General features: G+C 33.9%; 1 protein-coding gene across 1 annotated transcript; it reads right to left on the bottom strand.

The window, feature by feature from the left end:
* Window positions 1-4699: 4699 nt before the first annotated feature.
* On the bottom strand, window positions 4700-8631 carry LOC128547591 (loricrin-like). Its single transcript, XM_053520614.1, has 4 exons — window positions 8585-8631; window positions 7932-8156; window positions 7629-7885; window positions 4700-4773 (listed from the first exon to the last, which is right to left on the bottom strand). The coding sequence occupies exons 1-4, from the start codon at window positions 8629-8631 to the stop codon at window positions 4700-4702; spliced, it is 603 nt and encodes a 200-aa protein (XP_053376589.1).
* Between the last annotated feature and the right edge of the window lie 11423 nt (window positions 8632-20054).

Genomic DNA, 20054 nt, shown 5'->3' with positions numbered 1-20054 from the left:
GGAATGTCAAATAAATGAAGTAGTAATTTCAAATTCTTTGAAACCAAATTCAAACTTCTTTTGACATGACGTGTCTCTAAAACCTTGTTTTAAAAGTTGTTTCGATTACACATTTAACATTTTCTTCTAATGCTAAAAATAGTATAGCGAAAGACGGGCATTGAATATCCTTAAGTTATGTATCAGTATCGCAGTTAACAATGCAGATATTGCGCAGCGATATTGAAACAGATTTTATCTCCAAACAATTCTTGATGAATAGCTGAACGTTAACTAGTGTCACTAAACCTTTACCGCATGAATACGTCAAAACTTCTTCTCTATAAGGGTTAACTTCATTCTCTATAGTATATAGGTTATCTGGCCTCCCATCTCCCCTTCATTGTCTATGAGCCCCTGATTTTAAAACTGATATTTGTAAACGTATTGGTTGTGACAGTCTGTTAAAACAATCTTGCAAGTATTAAAATATTCAAGAGTTATTTTGTTGTTCAAGTTAAGTTACTGGTTTAGTGAATTTTCTAATTACACTGACGTAAAAGTCTCCTGTCTATGTATAACCTTGTAAAAGACAAGACAAAAGCACATTTTGAGTATAAATTAAAATGTCATTTTATAATAACCTTGAAGGACATTGAAATAAACATGTAACTGTAACATAGAGAGCTGTTATATTAGTGAGAATTAATTTTCGCGGATGTCGTAGTTGAGTCAATCCAGGAATCATATCCCGCCGAAATATTCTCATGCATTAAACCACGATATTCGTGCCCACGAAAAAGAAAGATTTTACAGTATTTCATCTCTGGTACCTTGATATGCCACACCTTTGAAACCAAGATAGGGATTTGATGAAACTTGATATCGCGACTAATGACAATAAAAGGTAATGTTAACACATACATTCATCATTTAAAGAAGAGTATCAAATTTTGAATACGTGGAAGTCGCGTTTTACGAATACATGCATACTTTCTTTTTGCATTCACCGAAATAAAATTGCTATCAATATATTTCACAAGAAGAAAAGAGATTGTTCCCATTTGATGAAACATAACGAAAAACAGCGGTTGTCAGGAAAAGATTTTTTTGACATCCAAGATTATGGTTTTTAAAGTATTAAATTTGGAACACTGCCATAATATTAATTCTAAATGTGAAAACATTATGTAAAACGTAAACAGTACAAAACACCAAAAACTATAAGGTACTAGCAGCAATATATCGCTCACCTGAGATTTACAGCTCAAAATTCTATAATGTGGCATCACATACTAGTATGGCGTGATAGCCCCGTAATAGGTTTAGGAATCTTGTAAATGCACAAGACTCCGAAAAGAAAAATCTATTTGTACAATTATTTTGATATTTCAAGGGTATAATTATGAAATAGAGATAACATAAATACAATTGATGCATTTGATAAATCAGTGTAACTGGATTCTGGCTTTAACCATAATCGCAGGCCTCTCGTTAAACATAGTTAGACAGGACCGTATAAACACGAGAGCAGCAATATGAAGAACCCCGAGTCTGCCTGGCTCCGAGCAGTTAACATCGTATGAAATAAATATCAGGTTGTTGATCTTCTATCACAGTCTGAACCTTTACTCGAAACAATGAGTTTCGTTTAAGGACCGCGACGATAGAAAATCGATATCTAATAATATTTTGAAGGTTCCTATGTACGGTGTTCAACTCGGATATTGAGTTTGTTGTGATTCACAATACAGCAGGTTTCTATTCATGTTTCCGGAGTGCTGTTGCTCGATTGTTTGATAAAACATTACTGACCACAGATAGAGATGTTCTATATGTTTCATTGTATATACCACCAGAAAATTCTCCGTTTTATGATAATAAGGATATGACGGGGTTACAAGAACTGGAGGATTGTATTATTACAAATCAATTACTTGATACAGAATTGTTGTTAAATGGTGACTTTAATGCCCGAACTTCTAACGCTCTAGACTATGTTACATGTTCTGTCAATATACCAGAATTAACGGAATTTAGAGATATTATTGACAGTGAGGTAGTTATTGCAAGGTCTTCTTCTGACACCAAGATGAATAAATTCGGTCATGAGCTTATAGAATTTTGTAAAGTGTATTCCTGTATTATAGCAAACGGTCGTTTTGGTGTGCATCCAGAGAGTAACGGCTATACCTTCGTTAATAGTAATGGTTGTAGTACTATTGACTATTTTATAACATCTAAATGCTTGTTTGACCTCATTCAACAGTTCCAGATTTCACCGAACACGGAGAGTTGTCATATGCCTATAAGTCTAAGTTTGAAATTAAGTCATGGTGACACACCCGTGACCACTGACGAGAATCTGCACTTGTGTTACAATCTAAATGATGACAATTGTAAGGAGTATTTACAATGTTTATCGGAAAATATACTGAATGGTTTTTTCAATCCGATAGATAACATGCTAGACGACAGTAATATTGATATAAACGTTATTGTAGGCGAATTGGAAACGGCTATAGTAGATAGCAGTGCTAGATTTCAAAAATTAAGAAGGCCGATTATTCGTAAAGAAAATAAACTATGGTTTGACAGTGATTGTAAAGCTGCAAAATTACAGAGTAGAAAAGCTTTAAACAAGTTTCGGTCCAGCCGATGTGAAAATAATTTGAACGACTATATAAATAGCAAACATGTTTATAAAAATATGTGTAGACGGAAACGTTACTTATATAATAAAAAATATGTGTCTAAAATAGAATCTGTTGTAAATAATTCAAGGATGTTTTGGCGTGAGTTGAAGAAATTGACAGATAAACCCAAGTCGCAACCAAATATATCTTTGAACAGCTGGTTTGAACATTTTAGCAACTTGTTTGCAGCGAATATTGCTGATGACAATATTGATTATGAACAGGACGATAGAGATATTGATATGAATATAAATATCGATGAGATCGAGGACTTAGTGTTTAATTCTAGTATAACAGATGACGAGATTGTAAATACTGTAAAGTCTTTAAATATACACAAGGCATCTGGCGGTAACCTTATTCCACAGCATATAGTTTATGGTGTAAATGTATTATTACCTTTTATACGAAAATTGTTCAACAGATTATTTACAAAAGGTGAATTTCCAGATGAGTGGGCCAAGTCAATAATTATTCCGCTGCATAAGAAGGGAAGTGTTAGCAATCCAAATAACTACAGGGGTATTGCTTTGTTAGATATTTTAAGTAAAGTCTACATATCAATAATTACCAAAAGGTTAACTTTCTATGTAGAAGCATATAGTAGAATATCAGAATGTCAAGCTGGATTTAGAGCTGGTTATTGTACAGTTGATAACGCCTTTATACTGTATTCTATTGTTAACAAATATTTAAGTGTAAAAGGAAAATCGATATACGTAGCTTTCATTGACTTTCAGAAAGCCTTTGATTCGGTTGACCGGTCAGTATTGTATAATATTTTGAAAAACAATGGTGTTCAAGGTCATTTATACAAGGCTATACAATCCATTTATGTGTCTGTTAAAGCATGTGTTAGAACACAACAAGGTTTTACCAGTATATTTTCTTGCCCTGTTGGACCACGTCAGGGGTGTAACTTGAGTCCCATCTTGTTTGCCATGTTTATAAACGAATTGGATACTTTGTTATGTCAAAACAATACTAGAGGCATCCAGTTATTTCCTGATACTATGGAAATATTCCTACTTATGTTCGCAGATGATATTGCTCTTTTAGCAGATACTGTAGTAGGGTTACAAAGGCAATTAAATATTTTAGAAACCTTTTGTAATTCAAGTAAACTTACAGTAAATATTTCTAAAACAAAAGTACTGGTCTTTAAGCGAGGTGGACGATTAGCGAGGAGAGAACGCTGGTTCTTTGGTAATAACGTAATAGATACTGTGAATGGTTTTACCTATGTTGGCATATATTTTTCTAACAGACTGTCATTGTACAAAATGGCTGAAGCTATGTCGGTTAAAGCGAAAAAAGTTCTGATATATATTTTTAATTCTCTACAAAATTTGCAATGTTTACCTTATAAAACGTTCTTTAAAATATTTGATACAAAAGTTGCGGCTGTGTTACTATATGGTTCAGAACTATGGGGACTAAAACATATGCGATGTGTCGAATCAATACAGGTATATGCGTGTAAACGCTTTCTTAAAGTGAACAGAAGTGCATGTAACGATGCTTGGGGACGTTGGTAGATTCCCCATGTATATATATTCAGCTAAACGTTGTATCAAATATTTGCTTACTTTGCCTAGAAACAGATATATCAAATTGTGCTATGAAATGCTTTTATGTTATGATAATTTAGGTTATATAAATTGGGCTACAGATGTAAAACAATATTTATATACTAACGGGTTTGGATATATTTGGGAACGCCAAGAAGTCGCTAAACCACGCTATTTTCTGTTTCAGTTTGAACAAAGGTTGAAAGACCAATATGTTCAAAACTGGAGGACTAGATGCAATGAAAGTAGTAAACTTTGTCATTATATACATTTTAAACCTTTGTACAATGTTGAGAAGTATGTTACTGTTGTAGATATAGCAAAATTTCGATCCTGTATGGCAAATTTTCGAAGTTCTTCACATAATCTCATGATTGAAAAAGGTAGACATATTGGTTTAGATAGAGAACATCGTGACTGTCCATATTGTGAAGCTGTTATTGAAGACGAATTTCATTTTGTACTTATATGTCCTTTGTATTCAAATATTCGGTCATTATACATTCCATACCACTTTGTTAACAATGCTACAATACAAAACTTTTATGATCTAATGTCAACAGAAAGTGATGAAATTATTAGAAACCTAGCAATGTATATATATTATGCTTTTAAAGAAAGAAGTAGGCTAGTTTCAGACTTTACTTGAACATGTATTTGGTACAAAACTATACTGACATGTGTTTACTGTATAATACATAATTGACAAGTACCTTATAATATTATTATGTAAATGTAAGTGACCTTTGCTTCACACATGTAATTAGATGTTATATGTTCTGTATTTCTCTTGTGTATGGGCCGGAGGCCTTATTATGCAATAAAGAATGAATTGAATTGAATTGAATTGATTAAGTTGAGATAGATTAATTTACATTGATTGATTTGTGTATAGCCAATTATACTGTATTGATATATGTTTGCTGGACCGTGTACGCCACACTAGTGGACAAGCGTTTCTGTAAATCAAATAATATAAAGAAGATTAGTACAACTGTCCACTGTGGAGTAATTTGTGCCATAGAACAAAAAAACACCTGTTTCCTATGATTTTACACAGATTTCCACAAGTAATAATTTGTAATTGTAATCTCCATCCATGTATAGATATGTTATAGATCTAACTCTGACAAAATACTTAGAATATCTACCTATTAGTTTTACAATGGCCTTTGAGCTCAGGATATTGTCATATTATGATAAATGTTTTGCCAAACCATTTGAATATCCAATCCATCCATGCATACAGAAAGTATGGTATGGACCAAACAAGAAAAAATATCTAAAAAATTTAACCTCTATCTATGACATTGACCTTCAAGCTAGCAACCTAAGTCTTACACGTGAGACATTGTCTTGAATGTAATAACCAATTTATGCATTAAAACGTTATAGACTGGACAAAGAAAATGACATATAAGGATTGAGCTGGATCTGTGACCTGTACACGAAACATGATCTAGTTATGGGGTATGTTTGCGCTAAGTACATACAAACAAGTTATATAAACCGGACAAGGAAGAATTAGTTAAATCTTTTACCTCATAGTGTTACCTTGGCTTTTTAGGTAGGGGATAGGTCTTGCTCACGACATATTGAAATTAATGCTGAATATTTGCGCCAAGCTATTTGAATATCAATTTGTACATAAAAACGTTATTATTTCTCATTGATCTTAGTTAGGTTTGTTGGTCTTGCACGCGACACGCCCTCTTGTTCCATTGGTCATTTGTGCTGCGTTATTGTTCCTTCTCTTGAGAAGGAATATTATAGTTTGGTAAGTCACACTTGACTGAGCTACTGATATCGAAAGCTGTTGTCATTACAATCTGGTCAGTCAAACTCCGTGACCTTAGAAATAACCTCTGACGTTAAAACTATTCTTTCTTAATTGAGGCGACTCTCTGACTGAACGCGTCCATGGATTACATATTACTATGACTGATACTTTTATTTCCTCCATTCTTGAAGAACATAGCATATGTACATATCAGCAAATTTACATGTAAACAACTAAATATTATCGTTATCTTCAAATGCATGGTTAATATGTGAAAGCAAACCCCATTGCGACCCTCTAATTATGTGCAACAAATTCAGGCATCGAATCATAACGGATTGACCGGGTCAATGTCTTATTGCCGTATTTACTCAACTGAAAGTGGTAACAGATTTAATTTGTTGTTGGATTTAACAATTTATGTTAAATAATAACTAGCTAAATACCTACTTGACATTTTTTGGCAGTATAAAACAGGCATTGCAACCAAAATTTACAAGATGATCATTATATATTTATATAGATGTGCCCTAGAAGGCACTTTTGCTATGCTTTAACTTGTCGTGTTCTTAAAATCGGTCAAATCATGACAAAGATATTGGGTTATTGGCCGAACACGATTTTCTGTACATACAAACTTACACATGCATTGACGCATGCGCGCACCCGTAGGGCCTTGCACTCGAAAAGATTTAACACTATGTGTCCCAGTCGCGAAACATTGGGTTTTTCCCATATCAGTCGTATAATACATTGCGCAACATAAAGCCCGAGTTGATCAGATTGTATGTGCCTTCTATATTTATTTACGGGGGCCTAAAAACGCCATCTTATGGCGGCTATGTTTTATAATAACGTATATACCAAAGCGATCTGGCAACATCAGACAAGACAATTTTCAAACTTGCCTGAAGTCTTTAAAAGTCACTCTTTGGCTTTTGTGTAGCCAAACTTCACTCCCCCACCACGCACGTTATACAAGTTAGGGGCCGGGGAGGGTGGAGGCGGGGGGGGGGGGGGGGGGGGGGAGACTGGGATTTTTTTGCTCGAAAAGATATTCTTGCTTCAACATAATAAAAAAAAATCTGACTCCCAAACCACACAAACACATTTTGGCTCCAAGTAGGAATTTAAAAAAAAAATCCATTACTCTAAATGCTACGGAAGCTCAGAGGGGACATGTGAGTTTTATTTTTTATATTATCTCGTGGCCACGAGAAATAAAAAAGAAAAAATTTATTTCGTGGCCGCGAGATATAAAAAAGAAAAAAAAAAAACAACTATCTCTTGGCCACGAGATATAAAAAAGAAAAAACAGTTATCTCCTGATCACGAGATATAAAAAAGAAAAAAAAAAACAAAGAACAAAAATGTTATTTTGTGGCCACGAGATATAAAAAAGAAAAAAAAAACAAAAAACAAAATAGCTATCTCGTGGCGACGAGATAGAAAAAAGAAAAACAAACAAAAATCAAAAGGTTCTACTATCACCAATATCAACGCCACCACCACTACCACTACCACCACCACAACCACAACCATTACTACCACTACCATCACCACTACTTCCACTACCACCACCACCACCACCACCATCACTACCATTACCACCACCACTACTACCAGTATTAATACTACGACCACCACCATCACTACCACTACCACCACCACCACCACTTCTACCACTGCAACCACCACTACTACTACCATTATCACGACCACTACTACCTTCACTACCAATACTACGACCATCAACACTACTACCACTACAACCACTACCACCATCACTACTACCACTACTACCATCACTACCACCACCACAACTACCATCACTACCTCCACCACTGCCACTACCAATACTACGACGACAACCACCACTACAACTACCACCACCACCACTACTACCAGTACAGTACTACGACCACCACCACCACTACCACTACACCACTACAACCACCACTATTACTACTAAAACCACCATCACTACTACTACTACTACTACCACTACCAATAATACGGCCGTCACCACCACTACCACTTCCACCACCACCACTGCCACTGCTGCCACTACCACCACCACTACTACTACTACCAATACCACGACGACCACCACCACTATCACCACCACCACTGCATAATTTTTGTTTCTTTGTTTTTTTTTTGGGTTTTTTATATCTCGTGGCCACGAGATAACTCTTTTTTTTCTTTTTTATATCTCGTGGCCACGAGATAACTTTTTTTGTTTTGTTTTTCGTTTTTATATCTCGTGGCCACGAGATAATATATATATATAAATCACTCACATCCTCTGACCTTCCGTAAAAAGCCGTATTCCTTGCCTTTTAGATTCATGATTTTATAATTACGTAATAAAGTTAGTATATATATCATAGCACTTTTTCTTCATTATAAAGGAAGAGCAGCTATTCAATCAACGTTAAAATATTGAACACTGCTGAAGAAGAGTGCGAGACTGATTTGAAAGTATTAAAGCTGTGTGGTGTAATTTTGACTCCAACATACTATACTGATTATTTCAGCTTATGATGTATACATACTGTTTATATAGGTGTAAGAGCAGGGAGAAGTGGGAAAGCAGCACCATCTTTGAGGATATATACATATTTCCTTCTTATTTATGAAAACATACTGATAATTTTATCCTAAAAGCTCACAAGAATTTGAAATATTTAAAATCATCTACTGTACCACTTCTTACAAGGATTTTGCACCCTAATAAAGATTTCTACTTAAAATACCTTTATTCCAAGGCTTATTGACATTATATAAGTTAAACCTTAAGTAATCGGAAACCATAATTTTCAGTGTTGAAATCCCCTTAGAATTTAGGATTTGGCATGGAAAAATTGCTAAACTGTATGGGTGTGGACCACCGTACCCACCTCATACAGAAATAATACAATACTTTCTCAAAATAGGATGACCATTTTATTGGGAACAGCTCACAAACACATAGAACAAAGAATTGAATAACAATATTTATAATGTTTAACTCTTTATGAAAAAATTATATTCAAATTCTAACTTTTCTTCAGGTAAAAAAGTATAAAACAAGTGAAACTTCAGTTAATGACATGGGTGAGTTTTATCAGTCATTTTTGCTTGCATTTACATCAGATAAGCAACACAGGTCCAGAGGCCAGGGCTTGTCATGATGTTCACAGGCATAATTATCATATAAAAAATCCAAAAGTGAGGAGGATATATCTCCAAATATACATCGAAATGCACCAGAGCTGTTCTACAATTTTTTTTTCCCAGTGGGAGCATGCCCCCGGACCCCTCTTATTTGTCCCGATCACCATTCAGTTTTGCCCGACTTTGTCCCTCTAGGCTCATTTATATTTAAGGTATCAATTAATTAAATACATGTATATGAACATTATGGCAATGTTTTACTATCTTTGCTTAGAGAAGTATATATATTACTGTGCTAAAAATAAGGAACTGAAATCTGGATCAATCTGGATCAAATTGCTTCTTACTTAAGAATTGCATTAGCTATTTCATGTGTATTTAGACAAATTATTCAATACTGATGTAAGTTTTTATCGCGCTTGTTAGTTTTGAATAACATGTGTATAACAAAAATATTTTGAGAAAAAAAAAAAAGAAGTAATCTTTGGTTTACTCTAAAAAAATGTTCTGGTTATCTAGTTCTAAAAATATCTGACTTTCATAGAAGGCAAAATAAATTCTTGGCACCAAGTAAAATCCCAAACCAACGCCAGAAGTTCAAATGGTCGGCCCTTTAATATCTACAAAACGTATTCAAATTTACGGACTTATGAACTCAATTCACATTCTTTCAGGATCGCGGGGACGGGGCTAAATAAATAGCAGACTGGGTTTGATTACGTCTGTCCATGAGAGTATTGAAATTAGAAACACCCCTCATCCCCATCCTACCCCCACCCGCCTAATTTAGCTAAGCTGAGGTCTATGCTGGTTCATTCAATTTGTCTATTCAATGTATATGCTGGAATTCAGCACAAGCCGATGGTGATGCAGAATTGATTACCCCACATAAACAGACTAAATCAAACCGAGTCCACTGTATTTTGCTAGGTAATGTTCTGTGCTTCTAAGTGTTTTTTTTTTCTTATATAAAAGCCTTGACACGCGGAGTCGTGCAATGTGCTGCATGACACTTTATCCTAAACAGAACGACAAAGATGTGTGACATAAATACTAAAAACTCTTACAGTTGAAAAAAATAAGATTTAAACTGACATAACAAAATTTCAAACATTTATAAACAGAAGGCTGTTGATATCAAGACACTGACATCCAGATATTGGCTAAACTGATCTTTCTTTAAAATTGAGGTTTAGTCATATTATGAACATAAGTCGCCAAATGACCTATAAATGTGTCGGCGCGACGTTTAACTCAATAAAAATATTATGAACATTAGAATATGAGTTTTTGTTTCTAAACTATCTTAAAAATGCCAAATCAAGAAAAAAAGGCCAGATGAATCGAACCCGGACCGCCGCGGCATTAAATACCTTAACGCTGTCTTTACCAATACACCACGACGATAGATATAGATATTTATAATTGCGGCAGTTTACCTCGAGTAAAGGGTTACAAACACTTTTCTATTTTCAATGTAAAAATTAGTAAAAATAACTAATTCTCATGTGTTTCTATGACATACTCATGTGTTTCCATAACATATAATCTGTCAGTAATTAAGTTTCTAAGTTTACTTAAGAAATATATCATTTATTTTCTGATTCCTAAATTTGTTCCCTTTTTTTGTTGTCGTACGGTCTGGAGGCCAGTGCCTTTAAAACCAGTTTTGTTTAAATAGATATTTTAATGTGTATGATGATAAATAGGAGTACATTCCTGATATTTAAATCAAATTGCAATAGCGTGACTAACACTTACAGTTGAGAGTTTTCTACATATTTTATTGGCTTAAAGAGTGTTTTTATTGACAAGATTTCCTAAAACGTACAGAATCGCTTTAAAACATCTTTCTGTTTTAATTACTAACTAACAAAAACGTTTTAAAAATTTCAAAAGAAAACATATATCTGAAGGCATGCAACTTTAATTCTTATTTATTGACCTGAATAATGAGTATTAAGCGAGTATTATCCTCGTCCCGACCCTCAATGTCCGTTAGTATCGCAATATCGGTTATACGAGTCAGCCATTTATCTCTCATCCAATGCCCAATTAACAATACAAAAAGTTCAACTTTTGAAATGTATTTCCATATAAAATATTTTGTTAGTGATATAGACAAGTGTATAAAAGTAACACATTTGTGCATGAACAATATTTATATACATGTACATGTATATATTAACGAACTACAGTGGTACGATACATTATAATATATGTTTTTCTTTATATATAACAGTTTTGATAATACATTAAAAAGTTAATAAAGTAACGAACAATATTTGCACATCAATGTTTATGAAATTATAAATATAAATACCAACTAATAAAATAAGTTCGTTTTATCATCATATAATAATTTCGTTTGATTAATACCGTATAAACCCGTTCAGTTCTAAATGCCATTATCAAACTTGCAATGTAATGACGTTAAATATACATATATATGCTATGAAAATGAATGAATGTTAGTATATTAGTCTTGACAAAACTTCAACTTCTTATAATCTGCGGTAGTTCTTGCTTTTGATGAATAATGTAAATGTGACAACTGAAAGCAGATTTTACAGTTATCAAATGGAAAGTATTAATAGATGATAGAAAGTGTTTTTTCTTCAAACACTACATATTACGTACAATGTATATCCAGGTAATAGTAAAATGTTGTCGAACCTAAGTTTATATTCGGTTAAAACTACTCGGGAGACTACGTCTATTAAGAGACGACTTGCTTTGAAAAGACGCTTTTCAGTTCCTTTTTAAGTTTTTAAATAACAACCTATTGTGTTTCAAGACCACTTTTTGCCCTTCCCATAGTCGTTTTCTTGATCCAAGCTGTACTGTCCATAAATTGTCGACTATTAACTTATAGTATTTCATTGAAGACTTATGTGTATTATAGAGTTTACAGCTATTATCATTTGTAAATAGGCCTCCAATTTATGATGCGACGCAAAAAATAAGATGTTGTTTTGTTAAGTAAGCTATCGGTGTAAATACACTATATCATGAAGTTTCCATAGTTTTGCACATCAGCGAATTTTATTTTGGCGAATACAATAAATATTTAGAGTTGATATGAGAGTGAATTTCCTTTTGAATGCCATTTTATAATACTGGATCGAAATAAAATACAATCTACAATATATAGTCAAACTGACAGAACTGGAGCCTGCTGGGCAATATGTATCAAGGATAAACTTAATCAGTTAGGCAATTCTGACAAGTTATATACGGATATTAGCTGTACAAAGAAGAACAGGGGATCAAGTTGTACAAGAATGGCAAATGTCTATAAATCTTCACCTCAAATACTATGTATATGTACATCTCAAGAATTCATTTGAATTTGAAAGTTATTTGTATAATATCAAAAATGACTGTTTCAGAAAACTATATACTAAATTTCATATATCAGCACAACTTGGCCACTGAAAGAGGTCGTTCAAATGGAATTGACAGAAATGACAGAGTATGCCAATAGTGCAATAATGGGAATGTTTAGACTGAGTATCATTTTTCATTTATTTGTTCGAGATATAAACATATACGAAGAAAGTTTTTGAATATTTCATGACCTACTGTTGGCAAATTTCATAGATTGTTAGTTCAAAACATAATGTTGTGCAATACAAAAATCCTAAGTACATAAAATATGCATCTGAATTTAGGAAAAAAGCTCTTAATAATATGTAAGCTGTAGTATTTATGAATTATAATTTATCATTATGAATATGCATGTGTATGTTATGTTATTACATATGTGTAATGTATCAGATGATATTGTCTTTGCCATATTTTACTTTTTTACCATATTTAAATGGCCAATAGCATTGTCTAAAGATCATTTTAGATACTTAATATATCAGTTGAAACAATATAAATATTAAGGATAGAATACGTGCTGCTGATGCTCCTTTATTTCCGCAGGCAGATACAGTCACAGGCTCAACATGATAACAGTCTCCACAAAAACAATATTCTGGTGTCCAAAATGGCGATGCATTGTCGTAAAGTCCCGCGTAGCTGCAGTTGTTGTAAGAATTGCAATAAATGTACTTTACACGAAAGCCTTCTGAAAAGTCTTGGGTCAAACGAGAAAACTTGTAACACCTTGAAATGCTTTCTGTTTCGGAAACGTTGAACTGATTAACGTAGGCCATGTTCGATTCAAGAGTAGAGTCATTTTTATAAATTCCTTCCAGCTGCACTATATCAAACTGCATGACAGAAAAATTTGCGCTTTGTAGACAGACAAACGGGGAACCGTCTTGTATTTGTAGCTGAATGAGAACTTCATCATAGTGAACTGGCAATGCATGCATACCTTCCCAGCCGAACCCACATTGAAACCATGGCTCTGTCTGTAGCTGAAGTTTGTTATGTTCACCTTTAAATATAGCATAGTACCCTTCGTTCATATAGTTATTTGGAAATGCCAAGGTGTTTTCATCATTATTACTCGCTTTTTTAGTCTCAACGAGATTGTCATTCTTGTCTTTAAGAACAAGTGTCCCGTTCGGTAATCCGACTAACTGAACTATTACCGCACCACTTGAAAAGTTCAACATCAACGAAAGTCGTTTCCTCGTTTCGTTCAAATAACAATCTTCGTCCAGATCTCGCTTCCTACGTTTTGCCTTCGAGTAACATTTAATATTATAGAACTTCCCCCTATTTTGCAATAACTCCTCTAACTCCATCTTTCGCATAGTTGCCTGTTCTATCGTCTCTCCTACCCAATATAGTTGTGAGAAACCAACATATAAGCGTATATGACCATTTGACTGTAGAAAGTTACTAATAATATTTGTACAATCAGTGCATGGTAAAAGATACGAGTACAAGTACACGTTGTTTACTTCGGAAACATTATATTTTGCCATAAACCAATTTTTCATGAATGGAAACACCAAATTCAACGCTATATCCTCTGTGTGAATAGTGGCCATTGTCTTTCTATTTAGGATATTCCAGAAATGTTTACCTCCATAGTCTGGAATCATTGCGCTGTATGTATATGGATATTCATGTTTTTCCAACATTTGTGCAGTAATAAGAGGGAACACAACATCCTGCATAACATTTAACTTCATCGGTTTATATTCAACTTGGCCGTTTACGGAATTCGAATTTGTAATGTACAAGACAGCATACTGCTTAGTTTTGCTAAGAATATTTTTGAAGTCATTTGCTAGTTTGCTTAGTACTTTCGCATGATCATCCTGTGCTGTACTGATATTTGTCCAGTTTAACCAAAACATCAAGAAAACAAAAGCGCACATACATTTTCTATTCATCTTAATTTTTAAAATTCCGTTTAGAATATTATATAGGTCCAAGTCAGTAAAGAAAATGATAAGAGAGGTTTAAAGCAGCCGATAAAGTTTCATTCGGCTGTTATATACCACAGGTATTGTGCATTTTAATCGACCTGGCGGGGCGGGGTTTCGCGACGGTCCAATGCATTATTGTGCAGGATAAGTAGTATATTCGGCAACCTGATTTCTTATTCACTGGCCATCTACCTTACACTTTAACCACGGTAACTGTACCTATTTTGCTCTTTTTATAAGTTTACTATTATTTACATAAGCTAGAGATTAACTCCGCCCCGCCAGGTCAAATAAAACGCACTATAGATTTGGCCATGCAACCAAGATGCTGTTTAAGTACCATTCTTGCATAAAAACTACTTTTTTCACTGGATCCGCCCATGTATTAACGGGAGAAAAATCGTGTGCAAACAAGGCAATTCACGTGCTGTTAATACCCGATTTTTATTTTTGAAATGCTTTGCCAGGGACATATGTATGTATTTTTGCGCACACTCATATTTGGCATCTGCGTCTTGTTTCTTCCATAACAACCTCTTCTTGTAGCATTATAGATACAATGTAATCCATAGTATGTTTAGCTGTATCGGTTTCCAACCCCAAACGTACTGCCCCCATCAGTGTACGCACTAGCTTCTCTTAGAGTTCACTCCCTTTACAAAGCGTCTGTTCAGTTATTGTAAATAACTGTGAATAAATAAGTATCGCGTGTAACTTGTGCTATTGCTCGTTTTTAGGAATCATATTTATGATTTTGGTAAGTATCAGTCGGTGTTTTTATCTAATTTCTCGAAGAATTTATATAAACAGCTTGGAAGCTTAACACTACGTTCGTACTCATCCGTACTCCAACTGCGTGTCCGTACTCAATATAACTCGAATGTAAAGTTATTATTCTTGAAATTGTGATCGAGTCCAAAAATTGTGAAATGATGTAAACAATTATTGGTAATTTTATGTTTGTAATAATGAGAGATAAAAAAATCGCTTAAAAACCTTCAGGATGTACGTTAATACACAAAAAAACGTGTATTATCCCTACAGTATAGGATATAAGACGAAAACGATCCAATATGTAAAATACTGGACTGTACGAAGCGCGTCAGCGCTGAGGACCGTACAGTATTTTACATATTGGATCGTTTGGGGCTTATATCTTACTTAAAACATTGTTTTTATGATATAAGCAATACAGAAGTACGTATAAACCATTGACGTAAAATATTCATAAATTAATTCGGTTTTACTTAAAGACCTACCACGACCTAGTGACTTACTTCTTTCACCCACAAAAACTTCATGAAAATCATTCTTATAATACAGGTAATATACAGCTACACTATAATTTTCAGGTGGACAATTTAGGCACTTCCTGAATAAATGGGTTTTCACACCTTCATCTGCAAACTTATTCAGTCAATATGTGATAGAAATTTAACTAAATACACCGATTTCTTTACACAGATACAGTAATTCAATAAAATGTTAAGACATTTAACACATTGTCTTGACCTAATATATGTCACTGTCAATTTGAAACTAGATACTTCTATATCTCATATTTTTCATGCAAAGCATGTATAATTACCATCATGGAAATACAAAAGATTACAGTTATTTTGTGATGCGTCTTTATTTATCGCGTTAATAACAGTTAATAACAGTTGCTGTATGATTGTGAAATACTCTGTAGATCCTCATGACCATTTTACGCACGTTTTTCTCATACTGCACGACTGCGCTTTCCTCGTGTTTCTCGCCTTCGTTCATGTGTGTAATATTGGACTTTCGTTAGCCCAGTATTCTCGTGTTGCTATTAGTTGTGTTAACTCATGTACGGAGTAAGCAGTTTTATTTCATCGAGTAGTATTCTCACCAGTGGCGGAGCGAGGAAAGAAATTTTGTGACATTTCGGAAACAAATTCTGGATTTATTTTAAATCATGACAAGGGTAAAGTGCTTTTGTTCTTTTTATTAAAGGGAACAATTTCTTGTTCCAATTAGCAAGGGCACAGCGGGTGAGGATAATGTTTCATTGAAAGCTTAGCTGGAGAAAGATGACTGCTGCGGACATGTGCACTGAATGAGAAAATGGATTATTTGTTTACTTGCCTGGCAATATACTGTTTTGTGATTTTTTTTTTAGTTTAATGACAGTTTTTGCTGGGCTGTACATGAATATGCCCGAAAATCTTCAAATGTAGTGCAAGAAGACTTACAAAAACAGACCCTTTTACTATATATGTTATCGGATACAGCTACTGGTAAGTCCAAACCATACTAAATGATACTATTTTCGTTTGTTAATACATGGCGCATAGCGGGGCGGAAGCTAAAAACTAAGGAAACTTGGTTTCAATATGAATTTGATTTGTACACCCGAAACTAATCTTTTTGAACTTATTATCGCAATAGGTGCACCCTATGATGAAAAATATTTAAAGTAGTCCAAACTGGAGTACTGTAAAAATATATTTGATATTTTTCACTTTGAATTTATCAAATATATTTTGCATATATATCTCAGCAGCTCAGTATTTCATCCGGAAGGATAAAATGAAATAGAATATAGGAGTACAAAATTCCAAAACATTGTGACAAAACTAAGGCTTATGTAAGTGCATGTGTTTAAAACTGGGGCACCTTATTTGCAGATTTTTTTTCTTTTCAAATAGGCAGTCTGAACAAATGTGAGCAAATGAAATGAAGGCAGTTTGTTATATGTAGGGTGCTATAAACGTTTATATCTTGACAGGAACACGGAAGTTCCCATTTTACGGAATGTCGCGCGTTCATAAACGCATAATTTATTATGTGTCTGTTTCAGGCATAAAATGTGTTTGCTAGGGCATGCGGGCCCAATATCAATTTTAATGCGCTTACAAAAGAAAAGTTGTTTTTATTTCAAAACGGATATTGCCAAGGTTTCCGACGGGAAATTTAGGGTAATACAATACCTTGCATGGATAAAATGTGTTAGGAGGTCCTAGATTAATCATTTAAATTATTAAACCTTTACAATGTATTGTTTTGAATGGTGTAGCCTGACATTCCATAGAAAACCCACCTATGTGTTTCACCTTTTCCACAGTACTTTGTTTGAAGGTACATTGACTGTTATACTCAAATAAACATGAATTATGATTATAACGGTATATAAATCTTATGGTTAATGCTGAAAATTACTAATAATCGAAAAAACATGCAATTTGCAGGCGTTTACACGAACGTTCAGAAACGTGTATGAATGTCATGAAAGCATTAGTTTAGTTCTTCTACCATATACAGATACATTCGGAAATGTGGTCTGTGACGTAACAAAAATAAAACCGGACTATGTATGAGGATGCAATAATCCACTCAAATTTCGTAAATTATTTCTATTATTTTTGTGACTGAAATAATATTAAAAACGTTGTTAAACGTAATGCAAACACTACCGAATTATTATGGTCGGTTACCGTAGTTAAAATCTTTTACGTAAGAAGCAGATAATCACCACATTCAATATAGGGGACTTGGGACTGTATGACCTGTAGGCCCTCCCTCGTCACGAAATCCAGGAACCTACTAGGGTAGAGCCTCTATCATCTATCATCACTGGTCTCATAAAACTTGTTTATGCAGAGAGGGATCATATTCACACACAATTCTTAAAACTGGAAACATATACAATATTTTTCAAGGGAGGTTGTTGCTCTTGCAAAGTGTCGTTTAGGGAGTAAGCTACGTCGACGCAAGCAAAAAATTGCATAATGTTATTTAAAATATTTTGCGATTACTTCCATATTGACTAGGCATCTATAGATAAAACTTTGTTGAGATATTTTAAATTTTCTTTTTTACTATCAGTACTGTGTTATAATACTGGACTGCTTTCAGAGGGTTACAGTAATGTCTTTGTATGGAATTCAACTATTGCTAAATATTGAACTACACGGGTATATTGACTGTGTATATTAATCGTTTTCCTCGTGCAATCCAATATCAAATAAACTGTCCAATATTAAACAAATATTGGACTCCACGTGGAAAATACTGTACTGTGATCCATTGAATGCAGTCCGATATTAAAATACAGTACTGCGAGTACAAAGGAGTGACGTCATGACAATGTTTTAAGGTTATTGGTATTAGGTAAATATGAGTTTTAATTTATCTAATTAAGTGGAACACAAACACAATCTAAAGACGTTTAGTACACATATTCGTAACCTTTTAGAACAGGGTGAACGAAATGAAAAATACTTATATAACCTAGAAAAATCGAGACAAAGCCTGCAATTGATTAATTCTATAGATGTCGGTAACAGATAAATATTAGACAAAGATGAAATTTTTAATTTTATAAACAGGTATACACTTGCGGCAGATCTAGATTAGTTATAAAAACTTATCTTAGTTTAAATGATTTAGAAAATAATTGACAAGTGAACTTTTAATTAAGTGTGAATGTATATTAGCATATGAAGAATGATCTCAGGCTAATTATGAAACAAAATAAAAGTCTTGACTTGACGGTAAAATTACACATACAAGTTTATCAAGTCCTTGGAAATTTGGTAGTGGACTCTTTAAATAAGGCCTATACAATAAATGGTATGTCCAGATCTACAAGAAAGGTAAATCTGAAAATATTGAAAACTGTTGACCTATTTCTACAACAAGCTAGCAGAAGCAGATCTTTTAAGGAAACGGCTACAAAATGTATTTCCACAGATTACTACACAAACAAATACAGTCCTATAAAGTTTCTATTTGTCACAACAATGGCATCGCAATAAGTATTTACCTTTTTAAGGATTTCATAACAATGAAAGATAACTAAATCGAAAAGTTGATTGATATGATTTTTTCAGTTAAAAAACAAGGATAACTATCTAAGAGGGGAAAGCGTAGTTCCATAAAAGCGGCCTAACACGCACGCACGCACGCACGCACGCGCGCGCGCGCGCGAGGAAAAAATGAACAAATATAGAAATACAGTGGGGCACAGCCTTTGAACAGTCAGTGACAAAATCATAACTGAGGAGCTTAACCGGTATATGGTGCACATAGCCATACTCTTACCCTCACCATTGTCCATTTTATAAAAGTCTGATAATCTTTAAGTTTTATCCTAACTGCCATTAAATAGCCTATATAACATGAAAGAAGTTATCATGATGCCAAATTGATAGCTCAGTCATTGTTCAATGCATGACAGAAAGAAGTTCATCAATTTTTACAAGTTAATGATTTTTTTTCTTAAGCATTAAGCAGCGATGTTACAGGAATCACATTTTTAAATGTATTGATTAAGATGTGACTGACGATATTTTCACTTTAATATATCCTAATAAAGCATAATGTAGAGGTGGTACCTACCCAATAAGATCTAAGAGGAGAAACTCTGAACTGACCAATAAACTGAAGCCAACATTAAACATGTGGTCAAAAGTGAAAGAAAAACTAAATAGGCCCTTTTCAAAGGACAAAATATTACCTACTTTGTTTAAAACTCTTTGTCATCTATATAGATTATGCACAC

This window comes from Mercenaria mercenaria, chromosome 12 (assembly GCF_021730395.1).
Source record: "Mercenaria mercenaria strain notata chromosome 12, MADL_Memer_1, whole genome shotgun sequence".
NCBI classification, from domain to species: domain Eukaryota; kingdom Metazoa; phylum Mollusca; class Bivalvia; order Venerida; family Veneridae; genus Mercenaria; species Mercenaria mercenaria.
The sequence above is the reverse complement of the archived record's forward strand: the minus strand, read 5'-3'. Positions and strand labels throughout refer to the sequence as shown.